Genomic DNA, 26,764 nt, shown 5'->3' with positions numbered 1-26,764 from the left:
ATGTCAGAATTTACAAGGATAAAGGGGGTCACTGGTAGGTGAAGATAGTATCTCATGGCAGTTTTTATGTTTTGTTTCATTAATTTCGGTACTAGCAAAACCAAGCATTTTTCAGAAGTAGTTCACTGAGAAGCGAAGGCTCAACTGATTTGCCTTTTTGCTCTTCTCATTTTAGGGGCTAATCATTTTGACTGCAAGTCTTTCCCACCCCACTCCTGAAGTTTTTATCTTAGTGTTGTAATTTCCCATTTTTACAAAGACGCATTTTTCTTTTTTGTGATGGAATCTGGTTACCTTGTCATGTCCTTTTCTTTCTTTCTTTCTTTCTTTTAGAATTATTTATTTATTTAATTCCATTCATTATTATTATTTTTCAATTTGACCAGGCAGAGAGAGAGAAAGTAAGCTGCCAGGTCCAGGACTCGAACCATAGTCAGTCATGTGGGAATCCAGTGCCCTTAACCACCATGCCCCCTGCCGGCCCCATCATGTCCATTTCTTTCCCTTCAACTTATTATTTTTTTTCCTGAAGTATTTTAAGTTGCAGATCACAGGACATGTTATGACTAATACTTCCATATGTAGCTCCAAAATTTTTTTCTTTTTTTTTTAAAGATTTTTTTAAAATTGCAAGAGGGTACATGCACTCATCAGAGAGTAACAGAGGAGGGAGAGAAAAGGAAAGTGAGAAAGCACCCCATATTGGGGGTGGTCATGCCATAATTCCTTCTCCTCCATTTCCTCCTCCTTTCAAGACTTCTGGCACACACATATATGCCTGACATGTTTTTTAAGCTACCAGGTCTGGGACTTGAACTGTGCAGTAACCATGTGGTATCCAGCCCCTTAACCACCATGCTCCTGGCTGGCCCATGGTTATATGCTTAATAGCAAAATATTCTCACAGCCAATACAGTAAGATTAACAATAGTTTGTTGTTATTGTTGTTTGAGAGGTTTTTGCTATAGGGCACGTGTGCTCGCCAGAAAGACAAGGAGAGACAGAGAGACAGAAAGCAAGAAATCATCCCCCAGGGAGGAATGGCCATGCTGCAATATCTTCTCCATTCTCCTCTAGGGATCTTGGGCACGCATGCACACACACCTGGCGTGAGTTTAAGCTACTGGGTCTGGGACTCAAACTGCAGACAACTACATGGGAGTCCAGAGACATAGCCATTACACCAACTGCTGGTCCCAACAATAGTTATTTTTTTATGTTCTAATTTCTAGGCTACATAAAATTTTCTCACGTATCCCCCAAATTTCCTTCATATCTCTATGTCCAAACTAAGATCAAAAGCATGATGATGTTTTGCATCTGGGTGATATATGCACCTCAAATCTCTTTTAATTGTCAACATTTTTTTTTAAGAGCAATTTTGCTATAGGGCTTATGCGCTCGCCAGAGAGAGAGAAAAAGAGAGAGAAATCATTTCCCTTTGGAGTATGGCCATGCCACAATCTTTTCTCCTCTCTCTTCTCTCAGGATTTTGGGCATATATGCACTTGCACCTGGTGTGAGTTTCAAACAGCCAGGTTCAGGAGTTGAACCATGGTCAGCCACGTGGGAGACCAGTGCCTTAACCACTATACTCCCTGAAGGCCCCTCAATGGTCCTATTTCAAAAAAAAAAAAAAATGTCTTTTAAAATCTACTTGCCGTTGCTTTAGTGACAATTCCTGGAAGTGTGCACCAGTGTTTCGTAACAAGTCTCACCTTTTTTCATCCTTATGATGGTGTTAATTCTTGTAATTTCTGTGAGCTGGAAGTTAAATATAGAGGTGTGATTTGATTCAAGTGAAACTTTTATGAAAAGTTTTCAATTTTGCTGGAAGAACTGTTAAGAGGTGATGTTGGGTACTTTGTATTTAGAGACACACAATGTCTTGTGTGTCAGTCATTGCTAATTTTGTGTGATATTCCAAGTCATAAAATACTCCTTTAAATGTAGCCTTTTCTGGACTTTTCCTTTATTGCTTTCAGAAATATATATATCTTCATCCACCCAGAACTTAGAGTGGTAAGTAAAATAAGGTATAGATTTATTTTTTTTCTTCCTACTTAGATCTACATATCCACGACATTTAAATTTTTTTTTTTTGGTTTTACAATTCTTTATAATTATCAAAACTCACAGGATTGTATCCTGGAAAAGAGCAAATTTTACTGTATGTAAATGATGTTTCAATAAATCTGACTTTAAAAAGTGTTCTTTACTTGAACATTTCTTCAAAAGAGATATACAAATGACCAGTAAGCCCATGAAAAGATGCTCAGCATCACTAATCATCATGATGCATATGAAAACTACAAGACAAAATCTCACACCCATCAGGACAGCTGCTATCACAAAACAAAACAAGCGTTGGTGAGAATGTGGAAAAAATGGAACTTTTATGTATTATTAGTGGGATTGTAAGTGTACAACCATTGTGGAAAACAGCATGGCGGTTCTCAAAAAATTAAAAATTAAATTGCCATATGACCCAGCAATCCCTCTTCTGGTTATACACCCCACAAAAGTGCATGCAGGATCTTAAAGAGATATTTGTACACCCATGCTCACAGCAGCACTATGCACAATAGCCAATGGCAGATGCGACAGATGAATGGATAAACATATGTGGTATGTATAAGACAGGTCTTCAGGAAGTTCATAGAAAAGGCATACTATGAAAAAGCTATGCATAGATTTCAAGTATTTTTGCACCCAAATAAATTCATACTTTAATTCCATTTTTCTATTAACTTTTGAAGCCTCTTTATACATACAATAGAATTTTTTTTTAAGAGGAAGATTTTTGCTACAGGGTGCATGTGTTCTCCGGAGACAGAGAGATGAAAAGCAAGACATCACCCCCCAGGGGGATGGCCACGCTGCAATCCCTTCTCCAATCTCTTCTCGGGATCTTGGGCATGTGCGCACATGAGCCTGGCGTTGAGTTTCAAGCCTCCAGGTCCAGCGCTTGAGCAGTGGTTGGCATGTGAGAGTCTAGTGACATAACCACTACACCAGCTACTGGTCCCCATACAATAGAATTTTATTCAATATTAAAAGGACTGAAATTCTGATATATGCCACAACATGAATGAAACTGAGGGCCATATTAAATGAAGTAAGTCAGTCACAGAAAGACAAATACTGTATGATTCAACTTATATGACTTTTGAGTAGTCAAAAATCATAAACAGAAAGTAGAATGTTGGTTCTTAGGGTCTGGGGGGGGATGGGTGAGTTATTGTTTAACAGGTATAGCATTTGAACTTTGCAAAATGAAAATGTAAATGTAACTGAACTGCAAACATAAAATAGTTGCGATGATAGATTTTCTTATTAAATTTTATTAAATTTAACACAATTTAAACTTTTTAAACTGAGAAAAAGCTAGTTTTTCTATTATATTATTTCATTTGATTTGTCAAATAAGACACTACTATGTAATTTTTCATTTTTTATTTCTTCCATGAGTGATGGATAGAGAGACAACACCCCTCCCCCAACAAGGTCTTGACACCATGACCCACCCTCTAGTGTACTCAGGGACATCTCCTGACCCCAACCAGGAACCTGTCCATTAGGATCAGCCTTCCAGAGCATCAAGTCACCTCTGCACCATCTACGGGTCCCTACTATTTAATTTCTTTCTTTTTTTAAAAGAATTATTTTATTTACCAATCTATCTATCTATATCTATTTTCACATTAGTTTTGCCAGAGAAAGACAGAGACAAAGGGAGAGTGAGAAAGCAAGCTACCAGGTCCAGGACTCGAACCATGATTGGCCATGTGGGAATTTCAACACCTTAACCAACACACCCACTGTTGGCCCCACCTACTATAAAATTTCAACCTATTTTGTTCCAGTGGAGATTTTAGATACTTATTATAATAATTGACACTTTCATGCTTTATATCTGTACAAGATATTTTTCTCTCTGGCTTTCCCAATTGTATCTTTTGACACATGAAGTTTTTCAAGTTTATATATTAGGTCTGTCAATGATTTTGGGGGGATTGTGTGATTTTTCTACTTTAGATAGAGGAAAAATTAAGCCACCAGAGTAACCCTAAATTTATGTTTTTTTTTTAATTTTAATGTCTTTCACTATTGTTTTTGTTATTTTTGTAAATTCTCCTATAGACTTTTGCATGTGCTATCCCTCTGTTACACTTGTTTTAATGTAACCCTTATGTCATCTGCTGGTCCCTATCACTTAGCAAGTGGATTATTAAAAAGTGGTGAATATGGGGACCAGCAGTTAGCGTAATGGCTAAGTCGCTGGACTCCCACGTAGTTGATCGCGGTTCAAGTCCTGGACCCGGTAGCTTAAACTCACGCCGGGTGCACGTGTGTGCCCAAGACTCCGAGAGGAGAATGGAGAAGAAGGGATTGTGGCATGGCCAGCCCCTGGGGGGGGGGTGATTTCTCGCTTTCTACCTCTCTGTCTCTCTCTGTCTTTCTGGTGAGCGCACGCGCCCAATAAGAAAAAACCTCTCCAAAAAAAAAGTGTCTCTTTCTGTCCTGTGGCACTGCTATTCAGAATAGATTTCCTTTATATTTTCGTATTTGCAAGACACTTTTAAAAAGTTTATTTCTCAGGACCAGCAGTTAGCATAATGGCTATGTTGCTGGACTCCCATGTAGCGGACTGCAGTTTGAACCCCGGACCCGGTGGCTTAAATTGACGCCGGGGGTGTGCGCGTGCGTGCCCAAAATCCCGAGAGGAGAATGGAGGAGAAGGGATTGCAGCGTGGCCATCGCATCTGGGAGGTGATTTCTCGCTTTCTGTCTCTCTCTGTCTTTCTGGCGTGAGCACACGCCATATAGCAAAAACCTCTCCAGAAAAAAAAAAAAGTTTATTTCTCCTGTGTGTGAGAGAGAACACTTCCAATGTGTCTTGACCCCTATCCTTTAGGCAGCCAGTCTTAATCCTTGAGGTTAGACACTTGAACTAGGAAACTTCCCAGGTGGGATTGCCTGGAAGTCTTGTTCACAGCATTTGAAGAGGTATATCTTTCTTTTACATTTTATTTATTATTTAAAAAATTTGCTATAGGGCATGTGCGCTCACAAGAGAGAGAAAAGGAGCAAGCCACCAGGTGTCTGGGACTAGAACCACGGTTGGCCATGTGGGAGTCCAGGGCCTTCACCACGCATCACCTGCTGGCCCCTGTAAAGCTCTTTCATAAGTTTTGTAACAGCATCTGGTTTTGCTCTACAAAAGCAGTTCTTAAACTTTTGGTCTTAAACATTCCTTTACACTCTTAAAAGTTACCAAAGACATCAAAGAAAACTTGGGTGAGAAATAAGTACTAATATGTACTCAATTAAAAATTAAAGTCGAGGGCCTGGCAGCTGGTGTTCAAGTTCCGAACCTGGCGGTTTGCTCTCTCTCTGGTCAAATTGAATAATAATAAAATTAAATGAATAATTCTTAAAAAATTAATCTTTTTTTAAAGAGCACAAAAAGATTCAAGTATTCATCAGCCACATAGAGATGGCATCATCACAGGTCATCCTTGGAAAACATTGTACGCGAGGGAGCGAATGCAAGTTAAAAAGGCAACGTCTTAGCACTGTAAGGAAAATATTCTAGTTTTCAGAGGAATGAACTCCCCTAGAGAGCCTCCGGTTCCATGCTAGGAGTTTTAGCACCACGTATTGAGAAGCGCCATCTGTTACAACTCCTGGTTCTTCTTCCTTAAAGTCAGGGCGTCTCAGGGCCACCCAGTCCCACTAAGGAGCCGGAAGTCCCCGACCACCAGCAACACCTGGCACAAAGCTCCCCGGGTACCGCGCCCGGAAGTCAGCGCGGCATGAGCCCCGCAGGCCTCCAGCTTCCCGGCGTGCCCCGGGCGCGCGGCGCGGACGCTAGCAGGCAGAGCGGAGCACGTGACCCGCGGGGCCGCGCAGGCGGGAATCTGTGAGTGCTCGCGGTCGCGGGGTTGCTCGGTCAGTGCTGTGCGTCCCGGGCTGCAGCCCCGGGCTGGTCCCCGCCTACGCTCGCCCGCCCGCCCTCGGCGAAGAAGTCCGGCGTGGGAGAAAGGGCCCCCGCTTCCTTTCGCAGTTTGCCTGCCGGACCCTTTGGCCCTCCGGTAGCCTTGGTCCCCGCCCGGATTCTCCTGAGCCGGGGACCCGCGTGTGCTCACGGCCCGCGCTCGCCCTGCCTCGTCCTCACTGTTAAACCTGCCAGGGCCTGGGTTCAGGTTCCTGGTGTTGAAATAAGAAACGTTTGCAAACATGTCCCGGATCGAAAAGATGAGCATTCTGGGCGTGCGGAGTTTTGGAATAGAGGACAAAGATAAGCAAATTATTACTTTCTTCAGCCCCCTGACAATTTTGGTTGGACCCAATGGGGCGGGAAAGACGGTAAGTCCAGAGTAGCCTTCGTTAGTTTATGGGTGCCACATTTCGGAATCCGGAGAATAACACTGCGAAGTTGAGATCTCTTGGGTAGAAGAGGCATTCTTGTACAGTAGGTGCGCTCAGGCCCAGAAAGTGCTCTGGGGTATAGCCTGCAGGTCACCGCAACCAGGAAGGGCTTGACTCAGCCACAGAAATGGGGGTCTCGTCGGGCCCTGTGAACTAGGTGTACAGGAGAATCCCACCCTACCCGGTGCAAAGCCGTTTGGTCTGCGCTGATGTGCCGCGGCTATCGGATCCCAAAACAGCATTCACTTCCGGGTAATTGTCGTATACAGGAATTCCTTAGTTATGAAGTATGATAAATATAAAACTAACACGAACTTCTGAGTATGGTGACTCTCCAGGCATAATAATTGAAAAATAAAGGGCTTAACTTTAAAACGAAACTGCTGTGGCACTTCTGGATGGGAGAATAGTATAGTGTTCCTGAACCCTGGCTGCACGCACACAAATTTTCTTTTTTCCTTCATTTATTAACTAAGTGGCTGCTGACAAGTGAACTAATAACTCCGTGCTTTATTTTTTTCTTAAAATGGGGATTAAAAATAGCCTCCACACCCGAGTTAATGTGAGAATTAAATGGTTAATTTATGTATAAGGTGTTTATTGTAACACTTAGCACAGAGGAAGCTCTATGTGCGTGTTAGCCACTGTTAGTAACGTAAAGAATTTTCACTGGAAATAGAGAATCATTTTTTCCAACTGGCAATTTTTTATTTTAGAATACCTTTTTAATTCCATAGCTTTTCTACAGCAGTTATTCTTTAAACAATTATGTCTTTATTACAGATGTCAAATTTTATCTGATTTATAGTCTCCATGATATATAGGATTTTTATAATGAGTTAATATTTTGTGATAAATTTCTGTGATTCTCATACAGCTAAATATTATCATTTTCTATTTCTTTAGACCATCATTGAATGTCTAAAATATATTTGTACTGGAGATTTCCCTCCAGGAACCAAAGGAAATACATTTGTTCATGATCCCAAGGTAATGGCGCTAGTACAATTTTATACTTTAAAATACAAATTTTATAATTATAAAATAATAATAGCTTTCCATAGAAAACTTGGCAATGGAGAGTATAAAGAGAGATGGTCACCCACACACAGTCTTTAACACCCAGTATAATAATTTTTGATGTCTTCATGTCTTCTTACTCCTTTTTTACATAGTTTTATATAACTTAGATCATACTCTACCTAATTTTGCATTCAAGATTTTTTTTTTCCCACTTAACATTATCGTAATGTCCCATGTCATTAAAAAACTGTTAAATATTTAGTCTGGGTGTTTGGTATGTGGGCACTCCTTTTAATCTTTATACTTTTAATATGCCAAATATTTTCTTAAAACATGTCTCATTTTACGCATATTTCAAATAATTGCATAATTTTCTTATATTTAGATTGCATTTAGTTTTTCATTTAAATATGCATGATGGGGCCATCAGGTGACATGATAGTTAAGGTGCTGAATTACCACATGGCTGACCATGGTTCATGTCCCAGATCTGGCGGCTTGTTTTCTTGCTTCTCCATCCCCATCTCTCTCTGGTGAGCATATGAGACCCGTAACAAATTCAAAAAAGAAGAAGAAATCTAATTTTTAAAAAGTACCATGGTGAAAGTCTTTGTGTATAAATCATTAATATGTGAAAGACAAAATTTGGCTTATAGGTATATATAGTTTATACATATATAAAATATATATATATATGTGACAAGAATATATACATAGGTAGTGGGGTCACGTGCCTCTCTTACTACTTCTTGCCCTCAGTCCTACTATGTTAAGTTCATGGTATGTTATAGACTTTTTCTGTATTTACAAAGACATGCCTATGTAAGTATATAGATACACACATTTATTTTAGCATATTGATAGAATTTTATTTTACCATGTGTGAATTAAATATTTAGTGACATTCTGTGGATCTGTTAGTATGTATATTTGTTACTTTTAAAAATTACTAAATAGTACTGCATTGAATTTATATTCTGTTGCTTATTTAACTGATCCCTTGTTGATCATTTATTTATACTTTTCTTTTTTTAGATTTTGCCATAGGGCGTGTGTACTCACCAGACAGAAACAGAGAGAGAGAGAGATAAGGGGAAAGTGAGAAATCACGCCCTTCGTGAGGATGACTGCTGGAGTCTCTTTTCCTCCATTCTCCTCTTGGGATTTTGGGCAGTATACATGCCAGACATGATTTTCAAGTTGCTGGGTCTGAAACTTAAACCTAGCTATGTGGGATCCAGCTGCCTTGATTTTCACGCTTCCTTTTACTTTATAGTTTTATGTAAATAAAGATGACTATAATTATGAAAGTGTTTCATAATTATGTATTTTCCTCATAGAAATAATACCATTTAGTACACTTATTAAGACTTCTCAATAGTGACTATGTACACACCTTCTCTCTCCTTAAACCTACTCTCTTGGGAAACCAGCAGTTAGCGTAATGGCTATGTTGCTGGACTCCCATGTGGTTGACCGCGGTTCGTGTCCTGGACTCGGTGGCTTAAAACTCACGCCGGGCACGTGTGAGTGCGTGCCCAAGATCCCGAGAGGAGAATGGAGGAGAAGGGATTGCAGCGTGGCCATCCCCCCCCCCGGGGGGGGGTGATTTCTCGCTTTCTATCTCTGTCTTTCTGGTGAGCACACACGCCCTAAAGCGAAATACCTCTTAAAAAAATAAAAATAAAAAACACCTACTCTCTCAATTGATTTTACTGTTCTCCTTCATTTATTTTACCTTATACTTTAAGTATACCCTTCTCTATTGATGTTACCTTATACTTCATTGAGAAATAGAAGTCATATGAAAGTTTCCTCATTTCCCAATCATAAATTTTATTTTTAATTTGCCCAGCGCATGTGTGCTCACCAGAGAGAAAGAGAGAAAGTGCTCCCCCACGATGGAGTGTAGTCATGGTGCAATCCCTTTTTCTCCATTTCTCCGAACTTGGGATTTGGGGCATGCATGCAAGCTGTGCTTGCCTGTTTATCTCTCCAACTGCCAGGGCCAGGATTCAAACTGTGTGGTCAGCCATGTGTGATCCAGCTCCCTTAACCACCAGGTGGTGGAGCTGGACCTCCAATCATGAAATTTACCAAACTAATCTATTAATGAGCCCGTTCTCTTTTGTCTCCTCTATTAAGATAAATTGTTTGTTGCTTTGACTAAACATCAAGCACTCCTCTTACAGGTTAAATCCCATCAGTCCCTTTTATCAGCTCAAGGATTTTGTTCTTCAGTTGTTCTTTCTTTCCTGCATCTGCAGTTTCTATTTCTTCAAAAGATTATTCACATCAACATATAAATATACTCTGGTAGCTCCAATTCTCAAGCAAAATATTCCCTTTTCTCCAAATTATCTTCTAGTTATTACCTTTTCTCTGTCCCATTTTATAACAAAATTTATCAGAGTTGTATATATTCACTACCATCCTTGCCTCCTATTTTCTTCTATGTTTACTCCATTCAGATTTTTTTCTGTTTTCCCTCCACGAAAACTATTCTGGTAAGCTTACCAGTAATCTCCATGTTGCCAAACAGAGTGATCAGTTTCCAATTAATTTTTTAGCAGATTTGATATAATTGGTTATTCCTTTTTTAAAAAGCTTTTTCTTCACTTCCCTGGCACCCCCCTTTTTACCAGCCATACCTTAGTCTTGTATGAATCTACTTTCCTTGATTTGTAAGTGCTGATATACTCTAAGACTATCTCCTCTCATTGTAGATGATTTCATTCATTTTCCTGACTTTAAGTACTAGTTATATGCTGATAACTCCCAAATTTATTTATTTAGCACTTATTTCCTAAACTGTAGACATATATGTCTTAACTCTTTCGGTATTTAATGGGCATCTCAAATTTAACACAGAATTATTCCCTTTTACATTTTCCCACATTCTCCCCCACATTCTAAAGTCTCCTCTTATCTCAGGACTGTCCAATTTAGTAAATGATACCATCATCTACATATTTGCTCATGCCAAAATGTGTGCATCACCCTTGATTGGTCCTTTCATCTAGCCTGTTTCTTATTCATAAGCAGTTTTCAACTACCTTTTAAAAATAAGTTTAGAATTTGTCTACTTCATTCTATTACCACTGCTTTCCTGGGCCAAGCCACCATCCTCTTCCCTTTGAACTGTTACCTAGTCTCTTAACTTGTTTTCCTGGCCTCATTCTTAAAATTCCTTTTTACATAGCAATCAGAGTTAATCTTTTTTTTTTTTTTTTTTTTTTTTTTTTTTAAGTTTCTTTGTCTCTTCCATAAGTGAGAGAGAGGCAGAGCACCTCTAACAGAGTCCTGATGCGCATCCACCTACAGCATCAGCTAGCCCCAGGTCACGGGCACACTCATGCTCAAAGTACTCTGGGAAGCCTCTGGATGCAAACTTGGAATCTTGTCAGAGTGTTACATTTTATAGCTGTGCTGTTGTCTAGTCCCAGAGTTATCTTTTAAATATTCATTCACGAAGAAGAGAATTGTTAAAATTCTGGAAAGAACATTGCATTCGGTGAAGTACATATTCTTATGTAGAGCTATACTTAATGTGTTCATAAGGAGTAAAGTGGTAAGGGAACGTGGTAGAAGCCAGATAGAAGGAACTAGATCCTGTAGGATCTTGGACCCTTTTAAAAATTTATGTATTTTTTTGAGACATTTTTGTCTAGAGTGTGCGTACTTGCTAGAGAGACAGAGAGAGAGAGAAAGTGAGAAATCATCCCCCAGGGGGGATGGCCATGCCACAATCCCTTCTCTATTCTCTCGGGATTTTGGGCACGTATGCATGTGTACCCTGCATGAATTTTAAGCCACCAGATGTAGGACTTGAACCGCACTGTCCACTATGTGGGAGTCCAGTGATCTATTACACCATCTGCTGGTCCCTCTATTTTTATTTGTACTGGAATTTATTGAAAGATTTGAGCAGGGAAAGGACATGATCTGATTTATATTATTTTTTAAAGAATTATTTATTTTATTATTTAAAAAAATTGCTATAGGGCACATGCACTCAGGAGAGAGAGAGAGAGAGAGAAAGAGAGAGAAAGGAAAATGAGGAAGCAAGCCACCAGGTCCAGGACGCTAACCATGGATGGCTGTGTAGGAATCCAGCATCTTAACCACCACGCCACCTGCTGGCCCCTGATTTATATTCTAAGGCAACCAGTCTGGCTGCTGAGAAGACTGTAGGTGGCAAAGATAGAAGGGAAGAGACTAATTAAGGACTAAATTTTAGCGATAATCTAGGTGTGAAATATTGATGACTGATTAAGGTAGTGGTAGAAGTGGTGAGAAATGGCATGTATTTTGAAGGTAGAACCAATAGATTAGCAATATTTGGACAGTGGTCTGTGAGAGAAGTAGAAAAATTAAGCATAACTCCAAGATGTTTAGCTTGAATAACTGGATAGAATAGTTTTGCCATTTATTGTAATAGGATAACTCTGGAAAAAGGAGATTTGGGTGGATCTGGTTTAAACATGTGAGTTTAAGATGTCTAAAATATTTAAAGGAGGTATCTGGTTGGCTGTCAGAAGTCTGTCCAGGGGAGAGGTTAGAGCTAGAGAAAGAAAAGTAGTAATCATTGATATATACAGTTATACAGAGATTAAATAGTGAAAACAGAGAAGAGATCCAAGACCTGAACCTAGGGCACTAGAACTAATGCATTTAGAAATAGAAAAGAGGAGAGGAGCCAGCAAAAGATAAGAAAAGAGCAACTAATAAAAAAGAAGAAAACTGGGAAGTGACATTTTGGGAGACGAGAGAAAAAAGTGTTAGAAGGAGGGGAGTCAAAAATATGTTGATAAGCTCAAGTAAGAGGAGTGTTTGGGTTTGTGTAGGTCCATTGGCACAGTGTACAAAACCAGTCTAATCAGAGAAAATAGGAAGTGAGGAAGTGAAACAATTCGTTTATGAGTTTTACTGTAAGTAGAAACAGAGATAAAGCAGTAGCTGAAGAAGCTTATAGAAGAAAGTTTTTCTAGTTTTTTTATTTGTTTTAAAAATTTTGAATAGTAGAGCATTTATAGGCTGATAGAAATGCCTCTAGCTAGAAGGAAAAATTGATGTGGAGAGGACATAGTTGTAGGGTCATTGCCCAATGGAGGAGTTAACAGAAGCACGCTTAGTATATACAGTATAACAGGCTGGTAAGCAGATTATATTATTGGTAAATTTAGTGGTGAAGAATGAATAAATTCTTTGTTAATTACTTCTGTATTGTCAGTGAAAAAAAGAAGTGAGGTTATTGACTGACAGTGGGAGAAGGAATTGAAGCTAGAAGATGTGGAAATTAGTTTTACCTCAGAGAGTATATTAATTAGGAAAATGTTACAGGGTAGTGACAGTGTTGGGTGTAGCTTAGGGCTCATGTGTGAAAGTTTAAAGGGAGGTCAGTAATCATGGTTGTGTGTATTTCTTTGTTCTTGTTTAGCTGCTCAATGGCAAGCACTGAGTAAGTTAGGAAGTTAGATTTAAGTAAGGTTAGAGATTTGCTTAGTGAATACAGTGAAGAGAGAGAGAAGCAAGGAATTGACAATGTTTTTAACATACCTACTTTCTTGATTAATCCCCTGGATGTCATGAATTTCCCATGACTGTGCCAGGACTCTAACATCCATGCTGGGCTGACTTCACCCCTTATATGCTACACCTCCCTTTTGCTGCTCTGGTTCTGACTCCTTATGCTGGCTTCTTCACCTGATGCTCTCTTGGTCCACCTGGGCTCTGACTTCTCATGCTGGATTACCTCCTCATTCCTCACGCATGTACACCTTTCTCACCCATTTCACCTGATACTCTATACTCACTGGCCTCTTAAAAGGATGCCTTCTCTACTCTGTTATCTGAATCTCACTAGCAGACTTTCCGTCCTTGGACCCCTTTCTCAGTGTGCCAGGCTCTGAATCCCCCTAGTGTTGATTCTCCTGAGCTGGATCATCTCTGTTCATAGATACCCTTTCATTGTCTTGAATTCTGATACTCTGGTTTCTTGAAATACTGTGCTAAGCTGTCTCCTAATGTCGACCCTCCTCAGCCTACTTAAGTTTAGTTAACCCACTGTAGACTGAGCTCTTATGTTAATTCACCTCCAGCCACCATGAACCTTCTTCTGCCCCTCCTGATGGTTTTAGGACTACATTGTTTGAAAGAGAAAAGCTTATTTTCTATTTTATTCTTTTGGATAAAAATAGTTCTGAAGTATACAACAGTCTAAAAAACAACATCATTATTGTAGTAGAAATGCCACAAGATATTCCTTACTTGAATTCCATTTACTTATTTGATATTTGTCAGATAGCTATGTCCTAAAAGGGGAGATGCCATGGAGAGTGAATATGTGTATTTGATCTGCTAGTCAGGCATATTACAGACAAGTTACTTTCTGGTGCACAAATCTGTGGCTCCTTTGTTCAAGTGGATTAAACCCTCAGCAGCTGCTCTCCTTGGGATGAAATGAGAAATCAAGTTCTTGGGCTATCAAAGCTTTTTATCAACCTCTGGTCACCTCTTCACTGTATCTGAATAGGCTACATCTGAAAAGTTAGTCTGCAGTTTTTCTCTCTTTTTCTTCATCCTCAATGCTGAAACCCTTGTGCAAGCTACCCTTCCTATCTCTCCAGATTACTCCCTGCTTCCCATCTCACTTTGGTTGAATCTGTTTATTGTAAAGACAAAATGATCCTCCAGAAATTCATGTCTACTGCATGCAGTTCCCCTGATTCAGACCCTTCAGTGGCTTTCCATCATCTTAAGTCCAAAACCCATAACATGTTTCAGAAGGTTCTTAACTACTGGAACACTTTATGACATCACGCCTCTTTTCCATACTTTCTACACTAGATAGTCTGAGATTACTGTAGTCACTCAGTGGCTCAGATCTTTCTTCTAACTCCTACTCATCTGTCAAGTTTCAGTTTAAATATTCATTTCCTTTAGAATATCTTCTCTGACCTCTCCTAGGTAGATTAGATGCTCCAGCATTGTGCTTCCAGAGTACTCTACTTTACTTAGGACAGTATTTAACATACCTTTTCTACTCTTTTGTTTAACCTGTCCCAAAGGAGAAAAGTACCCATCATTTCAAACCAAAACAACACATGGAAGCGCTATGAAGTGCTTAATAACGATTATCATGTCAAAAATTCATTTAAAAAGTCAACAAAGGATATTTATGATTAAAAAAAGCAGAATCCAGATTTTAGTTGCAAGAGAATTTAGAGTATCACACTTAGTACTTTCAAGCTGAACAACTATGAGACTGGAAAAATATTTGAATATTGAATAATTGTTTGTAAGCACTGGACAACAGCACAAGGCTGGGTTCTTTGAGGAAAGAGAAACACATGGAGATGACTTCACATTAATTCCAGCCTTCTTGCCAGAGACGTTTTGTAAACTGAGTATCCATAATGTCCAGGATATAATTAAAATTTAGTGAATATGTAAAGAAGAAAATGGAATCCACCTGGGAGAAGAGAAAGTGAATAGAAACAAACTCACATGACAAATTTATTATTTTTTTTGAGAGATTTTTTTCGCTATAGGGTGCGTGCGCTCGCCCGACAGACAGAGAGAGACATAGAGACAGAAAGCAAGAAATCACCCCCCAGAGGGGATGGTCATGCCTCAATCCCTTCTCCATTCTCCTCTCGGAGTCTTGGGCACGCACACACATGCACCCGGAGTGAGTTTCAAGGCACCAGGTCTGGGACGTGAACCGTGGTCGACTATGTGGGAGTCCAGTGACATAGCCATTATGCTAACTGCTGGTTCCCAGATGACATAGATTTTAGCATCAGCAGACGAGGCTATTTAAAGTTATCATAAATAAATTCAAGGATTTAAAGGAAAAGATTGATGTAATATATAGGGAAATTTTTAAACAGAAAAAGGAACTGTAAAAACCCTAGAAGCTCAGTGCTTCACAAGCAGCATAAACAAATCTGTGTTGCACGTTATAATCAAATTGCTCAAAACTAAGCATAACATCTTAAAAACAAATGAAGTAAAAAGTAACGCTTTGCTGAAAGGAGAAGTAAGTATAACTGCTGACTTTTTATCAGGAAAGATTGAAGCCAGAAAACAGTGAGATATCAGCATCTTTAAATTGCTGGGAAATAAAAGTCAACCTAAATTAATTAATTAATTATTTTCCTTTTTTGGTATTTTTACCAGAAGGCATACGCACTCACTGGAAAGAGACAGAGAGAGAAAACATCCCCTGTGGGGGGTGGTCATGCTACAATCCCTTCTCTGTTTCCCCTCCTTTTGAAATATTGGACATGCATGCATACATGCAGGCATGTTCTTCAAGCTGCCAGGTCTGAGACCCAGGTAGTGTGGTCTGCCTTATAGGAGTCAGCTGCCTTAACCACCATGCCACCAGCAGGCCCCAAACTAAATTTTTATATCCTGCAAAAATACCTTTCAAAACTTGGTGATGGGGACCAGCAGATGGTGTAATGGTTACATTGCTGGACTCCCACGTGGCCAACTATGGTTCGAGTCCCAGACTCGGCAGCTTAAAACTTATGCCGGGCACGTTTGCATACATGTCCAAAATCCCAAGAGGCGAATAGAGGAGAAGGGATTGCAGCATGGCCATTCCTCTGGGGGGTGATTTCTCACTTTCTGTTTCTCTGTCTCTCCAGTGAGTGCATACACCCTATAGCAAAAATCTCTCGGGGGTGGGAGGGACAACAAAAAAACAACTTGATGATGAAATGGAGAACATTTTCAGATTTTTTTTATTGTTAAAGCACAGATAATTTGTTAAACCAGACTTACTTACAGTTGCATAATTATTAAAGGAAGTTTTTTTTTTTGAAGACTGAGAAAGAATAATATTAAATTAACCCTAGAGTAAAAGTTGCCTAGATTCTCCCTTATAGACCTTAAAAACAAAGGTTTAAAGGATCAAATTATTGCTCAAGAGATTTTACAGCATGCCAGCATGAAGTTTAACCCTCATTAAAGGACTAAAACGAAATTCTTCCCCCTCAATGAAAAACTCACAGTCAGAAGTTACCAGGCCTTTGCTGGCCCTGTGGCCTACTAGTTAAGGGATCTGGATCTCACATAGCCAACCCCAGTTCAAGTCCTTTCCCTGTGGTTTGAGGGACATGCTGTGTGTGTGTGTGTGTGTGTGTGTGTGTGTGTGTGTGTGCATCTGCACGCACCCCAAGTCTCAACAAGTTGGAGAAGTGGAGGAGAAGGAATTGCTATGTGCCTACACCCCATTGCAGGGTGCTTTCACTCTCTCCCTTTCCTTCTCTCTAGCGAGCACATATGCCCTCTGGCAATTAATGAGAAAACTTGTCAGACATGCAGAGGAGCAGAGAGATATAATCCATAACCAAGAGAAAAATCAATCATATAAACAAATTAAAAATGAAAGTGATGATAGAATTATTAGACAAGAACCTTAAAGCATCATTATAAGTCTTACAAGTATTCTCATCAAAGTGAAAGAAAACCAGCATGAGAGAAATGAAAGATAACAATAACAACAACAAAAAACAAATAAAGCAAAAGGAATAGCAGTGTTTTTATTTTATAGGTTAAAAATAAAACGATGGGAAAAAATATACGGTGCCAGCTTTTAAAAAAGAAAGATGAAATGACAGTATTGATATTTGATAGTAGACTTCAGAACAAAGAATATCATTAGGGTAAAAAGACATTTTATGATAAAAGGGTCAGTTTACCAAGAAGATACAACAATTTTAAATGTACAGCTTCAGAATTTATAAGGCAAAAACCAATGGAACTGAAAAGAGAAATAGACAAATCCACAGTTTCAGTCAGAGATCCCAACCATACTTTCAGTAACCAATATTAGTAAGGAATGGACAATTTTAACCAAATTAACCTCGCTGACATTTATAGACATTCCATTGACCAACAGTAGAATACACAGTATTTCCAAGTACATGTGGGACATTTACCAAGATAAACCAATATCCTGGAATGTAAGACAGTTGCAATTCATTTTTTTAAAAAAAAATTTCATTTATTATTTTTAATTTGCTATTGAGCACTTTAACTCACTATAGAAAAAGAGAAACAGAGAGAGAGAGGGCAAGTGAGAGAGCAAACCTCCTGGTCCGGAACTCAAACTCTAGTCAACCAAATAAGAATCCAGCACCTTAACCACCACACCACCTGTTGGCCCCAGGAATACATTTTTTTAAAATTATAAATACATATATTTTTCAAATTATTTTTTATTTAACTTTATTTATTTTGAGAGCTTTTTGCTATAGGGCACTTGTGCTCACCAGAAAGAGAGGGGCAGAGAGACACAAAGCGAGAAATCATCCCCCAGGGGGGATGGCCATGCTGCAATCCCTTCTCCATTCTCCTCTTGGGATCTTGGGCACTCACGCACATGCACCCAGCCTGAGTTTAAACCACCGGGTTCAGGCTCGAACCACGGTTGACTTCATGGGAGTCCACCGACGTAGCCATTATGCCATCCGTTAGTCCCAAACTTTATTTATTTTAATGTGATCAGAGAAGGACAATGTGCAAGAGAGCAAAAGTAAGAAAGCAAGCCACCAGGTCCGAGATCAAACCACAGTCACCCATGTGGAATCCAGCGCCCTTAACCACCAAGCCACTTGCTTGCCCTATAGCGATACATTTTTGAGGATTACAGAGTGTATTCACTGATCACAGCAGAACTAAAGTAGAAATGTAACAGAAAAATATATGGAAGTTGCTCAAATATGGGCAAATTAAGTAGCACAGTTCTAAATAACTCATTCTTCATCAAAGAAGGAATCACAGGAAAATTTAGAGAATAACTGAATTAAAAGCATAGTATATGTAAATCTGTGGGATGTAGCTAAGTACTGTTTAGGGAGAAATTTATAAAATCAAATATTTCTTTTAGAAAATTAAATGGTCTAAAGTTAATGACCTGACCATCCATACTGAAAAAGTAGAGTTAATTAAACTCTAAGCAAAAGGAAGGAAATAATAAAGAGCAAAAATGAATGAACTAGAACAGAAAACAGAGAAACTCAGTGAAACCAGACACTAGTTCTTTGTAAATAAATAAAATTAATAAGCCTCTAAGCAAAATAATCAAGAAAAAGAAGACACAAATGACCAGTATTAAGAATCAAAGAGTTGACAGCATTGCAGATCCTTTAGATACTATGAAGGTAATAAAGGAACCTGAGCAGTTTTATACCAGTACAGCAACTTAGGTGAAATGGATACATTCCTTTAAAGATAGCATACCAATGCTCACTCTAGAAGAAATAATAGCTATTAAATATGCCTGTTAAAGCAATTGATTTGTAGATTAAAACTTCACAATTAAAATTCCAGGCTCAGCGCTTTCATTGTAGCCTAGTAATGAAGGAAGCGAGATCCTACATGACCATCCCATAGCCCAGGTGACTTGAAAAACACTCTCATGTGTGTGTATGCTTCACATCCCAACAGGATGAGAAAATGGAAGAGAAGGGATTGAGACATGATCATTCCCCATGGGGTGGGGAATTTCCTCTTTCCTCTCTGTCCATCCATTTCTCTCCAGCAAGTGCACACACTCTGTGGCAGTTAAAGCAAGAGAGGCCAGCAGCTGGTACAAATGGTCACGTGCACGTGCCCAAAATTCCCCAGAAGGAGAATGGAAAAGGGGTTTGCTGTGTGGCCATCTCTCCTGGGAGGTGATTTCTCACTTTCCATCTGTCTTTTTATCTCTGGTGAACAAATGTGCCCTATAGCAAAACTTTAAAAAAAAAAAAAAGATGCATAACCTGATTCTGATTCTGAGGAAATATCAGATAAACCCAAATTTTAGGGAAATATTCTTAAGTCCAGGAAAATCTGAGCAACTATTCCAGACTGCAAGAAACTAGACACATGACTACCAAATACTACAGAATTAAATATTATATAAGGGTACTTCAGGTCCACTGGCAAGTGTGTGAGGGGAGACTACTCAGTGTGAAGGCCACTTTACCCTTAGGGGACTCCCCACCATGAGTAGCACTTTAGCGAAAATCGCATAGATCGAAGCTGAGATGGCTCGGACTCAAAAGAACAAGGACACAGCACACCATCTAGGGCTCCTTAAGGCACCCCTTGCTAAACTTTGTCGAGAACTCATAACTCCTAAAGGAGGTGGTGGTGGTGGACCAGGAGAAGGTTTTGATGTGGTGAAGACAGGTGATGCTCGAATTGGATTTGTAGGTTCTCCTTCTGTGGGAGTCTACACTGATCAGTAACTTGGCAGGGGTGTATTCCGAGGTGCCAGCCTATGAGTTCACTACTCTGACCACTGTGCCTGGTGTCATCAGATACAAAGGTGCCAAGATTCACCTCCTGGATCTCCCGGGTATTATCGAAGGTACCAAGGATGGAAAAGGCCGTCAGTCATTGCAGTGGCTCGAACTTGTAACTTGATCCTGATTGTTCTGGATGTCCTAAAACCTTTGGGACATAAGAAGATAATTGAAAATGAGCTTGAAGGGTTTGGCATTCGCTTGAACAGCAAACCCCCCAACATTGGCTTTAAGAAGAAGGACAAAGGAGGCATTAATCTTACCTCGACTTGCCCTCAAAGTGAACTAGATGCTGAAACTGTGAAAAGCATTCTGGCTGAATACAAAATTCATAATGCTGATGTGACTCTGCGTAATGATGCCACTGCTGATGACTTCATTGACGTGGTAGAAGGAAACAGTTTATATCCCTTGTATCTATGTGTTGAATAAAATTGACCAGATCTCCATTGAGGAATTGGATATCATCTATAAAGTGCCTCACTGTGTAACCATCTCTGTCCATCACTGTAGGAATTTTGTTGACCTGTTTTAAAAGATCTGGGACTATCTGAAACTAGTGACGATTTACACTAAACCTAAAGTCCATTTACCAGATCACACATCCCTGGTGGTGCTGCCTTACTCCAGGACCATAGTGGAGGACTTCTGCATGAAGATTCACAAAAATCTTATCAAAGAATTTAAATACACTCTGGTCTGGGGTCTGTCTTTGAAATACAATCCTCAGAAAGTGGGTAAAGACCATACGTTGGAGGATGAGGATGTCATTCAGATTGTGAAGAAGTGAAACTTTCCTCTTCTCCATCAGTGTGGCTCTCCATGGCAGCTTTCTCCATGACCAACACTTGGCTTCGGGAGTCACTGGATCAGCATTCAGGGAGGGAGATGGCATCCACACTGGAACGTCACTTGTCTTATCTTGGTGTCACCTTGTATTTTGAACTGTATAAAAGACCTGGTAGGAAAAAAACAAACAAAAACATTATATAAGGGTACTTCAAAGACTTCATGGAAAAATGGAATTAAAATATGGAGTTTATTTTGGTATAATAAAAATTCTGAAATCTTCATGTAGGTTTTTAATAATATGCATTTTCTGTGCAAAGTTTTTGAGAACCCCTAATACACTAATTTTGAGCTGGAACTTTTCTGTGGGACATATTGGAAAAATTGGCAGATCTTAAATGGAATCTGTGGACCATATGGTAGTAATATATATATCAATATCGATGTCCTGGTTTTTATGGTTGAAACTATTTTAATTTTATAGGAAATACTGGTGATGTGACATGGTATCAGCAGTGCTCAAGTGGTTTTGAGGTAAAATTCTGTTTACCCTGCACTGTATTTCTACTTTTCTTATTTTTTTGGAGAGGTTTTAGCGTGTTCTCACCAGAAAGGCAGAGAGACAGAAAGCAAGAAGTCACCCCACAGGAGGATGGCCACACAGCAACCCCTTCTCCATTCTCCTCTCAGGATTTTGTGCACGCATGCACATGCGCCTGGCGTGAGGTTAAGCCACTGGGTCCAGGACTCTAACCACGGTTGACTACATGGGAGTCCAGCCACATAGCCATTATGCCAGCTTCTGGTTCCTGTATTTCTACTTTTCTATAAACTTGTAATTTTCTTTTTTTTTTTTTAATTTTAAAGAACATTTTTGATATTGAAAAGATAAAGTTCATTTATTTGAAAATAAAACAGGAGGTAGATAATGTTATTTTAGTAAATCAATTAAACAATAGTCTTTTGCTCCGGTATTTTGAATAGCATGTCAAAATTTTACTCATTTTGGTTGTTTAATGTTTTTTGTTGTCATCCTGTCATTAGTTGTTTCAGAACCAATGTTCTGGTGCCAACTAAGGTAGAAAAATGTTTTTCTGTTTACTTTTAAAGGTTGCTCAAGAAACAGATGTTAGAGCCCAGATTCGTTTGCAGTTTCGTGATGTCAATGGAGAACTTGTAGCTGTGCACAGATCTATGATGTGTACTCAGAAAAGCAAGAAGACAGAATTTAAAACCCTGGAAGGAGTCATTAATAGAATAAAGTAAGTATTTATGGTATATTTTGATATTTGCTCACTATAGATTTTCTCTTAGGCCTGTACAACTGGTTTTATTTCCTACTCCTTTAAGTATATTTTAGAGAAGCATGTTAATTTTTCACCAGAAGTCTTTTTTTTTCCTATTTTTTTTTAAAGAATTATTTTTACTTAATTTTATTTATTTATTTTAATTTGACCAGAGAGGGATAGAGTGAGACAGAGGGAAAGTGAGAAAGCAAGCCTCCAAGTCTGGGACTCAAACCATGGTCAGCCTCTTGGGAGTCCAGCGCTCTTAACTACCATGTCACCTGCCGGCCCCACCAGTAGACTTTTTAGAGCAGTATTGGGTTCACAATAAAATTGAGGAGAAAGGACAGTTTCCACACATTGTCTGCCCCATACATGTACAGGCTTCCCCACTAGCAACATTTTGACCTTTTTATTTTTTTTTTAAATTTTGCCAGAGAGTACATGTGCTCACCAGAGAGAGAAGAACAGGGAGAAAGCACCACTGTGGAGAATGGTCACACCACAATCCCTTCTCCTCAATTTCCCCCCCTTTGCAATTTTGGGTACATACACACATGTACCCAGCACGTTTTTCAAGTTATCTTGTCTGGTGCCTGAACATTCAGTTAGCTATGTGGGATCCAGACGCTTTAACCATCAGGCCACAGGCTGGCCCAACATTTAATTTTTTTTTTTTACTGTTGATAAACTAAATAGAATGATTCCATTAAAGATTTAGTGATGGGCCAGCAGGAAGCATGGAGGTTATGGGAGCTGGATCCCACATGGCTGGCTGCAGGGTTCAAGTCCTAGACCTGGCTACTCGAAAATAACTCCAGGTACAGACGCTTTAACCATCAGGCCACAGGCTGGCCCAACATTTAATTTTTTTTTTTTACTGTTGATAAACTAAATAGAATGATTCCATTAAAGATTTAGTGATGGGCCAGCAGGAAGCATGGAGGTTATGGGAGCTGGATCCCACATGGCTGGCTGCAGGGTTCAAGTCCTAGACCTGGCTACTCGAAAATAACTCCAGGTATGTGTGCGCATGCATGCCCAAAATCCTGAGAGGAGAATAGAAGAGAAGGGATTGCAGTGTGGCCATTCCCCCAGGAGGCGATTTCTCACTCCTACCTGTCTGTCTCTTTCTCTGTCTCTGTCTCTCTGGTCAGCCCTCTCACCCTTTAACACAAATTAGAAGGAAAAAAAAATCATAATAATGTTTCCTTCTCTTGAGTAATTTACAAATAGTTGGTGAAAATGTATAATCACTAAAATACAGATCGAATGAACTAAAAAATGTAGGGATGGATGAGATGAGAAGCAGACTGGTAGGAAAGCATAATAATTTCTCACTTTAAATTGTTACCATTCTGTTAGAGGCCAATCTAATCTTTTTTTTTTTTTTTTTCCCAAGAGAAGATTATATTTTCATTCTTATATTAGAAATGAAAATAAACTGTGGAAAGCTACAAAAGCATGCAGCTTCATGAAGGTTATGGAACAATGGAGGTGCCCATTGTAGACAGTTAAAATTAACTTATTCTGTAGGTAGGATAAGGTTAATGAGTGGTCAGATTATTGACAGCATCTGCCATCTGAAATTTACACACTAATGATGAATTTAAAAACAAATTTAAGGGCATATTGGCCACCCCTCATCTCTGAGCCAGGGAGTATAGGTGAAAAAATGTCAGAAGATGCCTAAAATCTCTGCAGACACATAGGCTTACAAAAAACACATTTAAAACCAAGATTCTCAGGCAATGTTGAGATTTTTCTCTTGGAAGGAGATCCCATTTAATGATGTTCGAACACACTTTACTGCTGCATAGTTTCCTTAGAGGGGAGCATATTTTTTTTCCCAATATTAGTTTTCTTCATTCATTCATTCATTCATTTATTTATTTATTTATGGAGAGATTTTTGCTATAGGGCACGTGCGCTCACCAGACAGACAGAGAGAGACATAGAGACAGAAAGCGAGAAATCACCCCCCAGGGGGGATGGTCACGCCGCAATCCCTTCTCCTCCATTCTCCTCTTGGGATCTTGGGCACGCACGCACACGCGCCCAGCATGAGTTTTAAGCCACTGGGTCCGGGACGCGAACTGCGGTCGACTACATGGGAGTCCAGCGACATAGCCACTACGCTAACTACTGGTTCCCGTTTTCTTCAGTTTTGATCTGTCAAACTTTTTCACTTCTGACAAGTCTGGCTTATCACTCATCTTGACTAAAAGAAAAACTGAAAGCTTGGTGACTACTGAAAGGCCATCCACCTGGCAGGAAACGTTGCTCGTTCTGGACCAGGTTCAAGGCTAGTATCATCTTTAGTGATTTTGGAATTAGGCCGCTCTGGATTCAAGGCTTTATACTGGTTGAGGAAATTATTTAACCATTCATCTTCTTCCCTTCTCTTTTGTTTATTTATTAAACTAAATAATTCCTTTATTTAACTAATTGTGTTTAGCCCTGCTGTGTTCTAGAGACACTATACTAGCCACTGGTTTCTTGGGTTCTTTTCATTGGCTTTTTTTTTTTTTAAAGAATTATTGATTTAATTTTATTTATTAATTATTATTAAGTTTTTGTTAAAGGGTACATGTGTTCCCCAGAGAGAGAGAAAGTGGGAAAGTGATAAAGCAGGCCACTAGATCTAGTACTCAAACCATGGTTGGCCATGTGGGGGCTTTTAAATGCACTCAAGTCTTTCTCATACCCTCAGCTTTCAGTTCATTGCAGTTGGACATAACTGCCAGCCTCCTTCTTCCCCCTTTACAACCATTTCCTCTAAGAGTTTTTGATACTCACTGTTTGTCCATTTCTTTTCTTCCTTTCAGTCCTTCTCTAGCCCCATTCCTCCGCTGAAACAGCTTCAACTAAGGTCACAATAATCTCTGTATTAACTAGGATAATGCCGTAACTATACAGATTAGACCTAATAGTGAGCCTTTCTGTTTGTTCATTTAAAGTAGGGGGTCATTATCACTACATATCTTAGAAAGATGGTGTATGGATCGAGCTAATGAAAATACAATGCATGGTGTCTATTAGGAGCTCATGTATTAGTTCTCTATGATCTCTATCACAAACCATAAATTTAGTGGCTTAAAACAGCATAAATTGGGGACCAGCAAATAACGCAATTATTACGTCAGTGGGCTCCCACATAGTTAACCACTGTTCAAGTCCCGGACCCACTGGCATAAAGTTCACGCCGGGCACATGTGTGTCGCCCAAAATCCTGAGAGGAGAATGGAGTGGAATGGACTGTGGTATGGCCATCCTCCCTGGGTGGTGGTAGGGGGTGGTTTCTTGCTTTCTGTGTCTCTTTCTCTCTGGCAAGCACATGTACCCTATAGCAAAAATATCTCTCTCAAAAAAAAAAACAAAACAGTATAAATTGGGACCAGCAGATGGCATAATGGTTACTTCACTGGACTCCCATGTAGTCGACAAATTGACTGCTGTTAGCGTCCCAGACTCAGCAGCTTAAAACTCAGGCCGAATGTGTGCTCAGAATCCCAAAAGAAGTGAGGAGAAGGGATTGTGGCATGGCTATACCCCGGGGAGTGATTTCTTGCTTTCTGTCTCTCCGTTTCTCTTTGTCCAGTGAGTACATGTACCCTATGGCAAAAATCTCTCTCAAAAATGAAAGAACAGCATACATTTATTATCTTTAGTGCTGTAGTTTAGAAATCTGAATTGTATCTCACTGGGCTACAATGAAGGTGTTAGTGGGACTATCTGTTTGTTTCTGGGGGCTTTATGGGCATATCTGTTCTCTTGCTCTTTCCATTTTTCAGAGACCACCCCTCATGGCACTCTCTCCATCTTCAAAGCCAATGACATTGGGCAGAGTTTTTCTCTTACCAAGTCATCTGACATCTTCTGCCTCTCTCTTTCATAATAAAAAAAATTTTTTAATTGCCAGAGGGTACATGTGTTTGCCAGAAAGAGACAAACATGGAGAGGGAGAAACCCTCCCCCATGGGGCATGGGTATGTACGCACATGCGCTCTGCTTGTCCTTTCTTAAGTTTAATGACACTTGTGGATTACATTGGCCCTGTTCACATAATCCAGGATATCTTCTCTGTTTTAAGGTCTGGTGGGTAGGAACCTATTCTGTTTGTAACCTTAATTCTCCTTTGTCATGTAACCAAACATTCACAAATTGAAGGGATTTAAATGTGGACCATCTTTGTAAGGCCATTTTTCTACCTACTATACAGCTCAGTATGCAATAGTTGTTTCTCATTTCTAGACCTTCATGATACAACATTGTTTCCTTTTTCTCCATCACAACCACACCCTACTTCATTTACCCATCCAATAAAGGCTAGCATCCCATCAGCGCAGTCCTGCATCTTCTCCTGTTTTTGCTCTGCATTCTCTTCATAGGACATCTCATTTATGTCCATTGCTTAAATTAAACCACGTATTTGTAAGTGACTCACTAACTAGACTTCGCTTTCCAGGTTTGTATACACAACTGCCTTTGTTATTTGCTACCAGTTGTTTCAAAGACATCTTAGAATCAGCATATCCAAATCCAAGCTCTTGATCTTCTCACTGATTTCCCTTAAAAAAAAACTTCCAGTAACATGTTCCTCTTGCAGTACTCCTCATCTTAGTGACTGACACCACTATCCATCCAGTAACAAGCTGAATACTTCACTCTTAACTCTCCCAGCCCTCCATATCCAGTTCATTACCAAATTTTTTTTTTAAGATTTATTTATTTATTTCCATTTGTTATTATCATTTTCCAGTCTGACCAGCCAGAGGCAGAGAGAGAGAGAGAAAGGGAAAGCAAGAGAGCAAGCCGTCTGGGCCTGTACTTAAACCGTAGCCGGCCATGAGGGAACCCAGCACCTTCAACCCCCACACCACTTGTAGGCCCCCCAAGTTCTATTGGTTTAATGTAAAT

The 26,764-nt window shown here is 39.5% G+C and overlaps 1 protein-coding gene and 1 pseudogene across 1 annotated transcript in view; both read left to right on the top strand.

Moving 5' to 3' along the window:
• Positions 1-5,932: 5,932 nt before the first annotated feature.
• The window catches only part of RAD50 (RAD50 double strand break repair protein), a gene marked incomplete in the record, with an annotated part of 93,531 nt that continues 72,699 nt past the window's right edge, over positions 5,933-26,764 (top strand). Inside the window, 3 exon segments of the mRNA XM_014583584.2 lie at positions 5,933-6,372; positions 7,342-7,425; positions 21,669-21,820. Of these exon segments, the coding sequence (XP_014439070.1) occupies positions 6,244-6,372; positions 7,342-7,425; positions 21,669-21,820 (365 nt within the window).
• Positions 19,467-20,586, top strand: LOC102495176 (developmentally-regulated GTP-binding protein 1 pseudogene; annotated as a pseudogene).

This window comes from Tupaia chinensis, unplaced genomic scaffold, assembly GCF_000334495.1.
Source record: "Tupaia chinensis unplaced genomic scaffold, TupChi_1.0 Scaffold144346_1, whole genome shotgun sequence".
Classification (NCBI taxonomy): Eukaryota; Metazoa; Chordata; class Mammalia; order Scandentia; family Tupaiidae; genus Tupaia; species Tupaia belangeri.
Note: the sequence above shows the minus strand (reverse complement) of the source record. Positions and strands in the feature narration are given on the sequence as shown.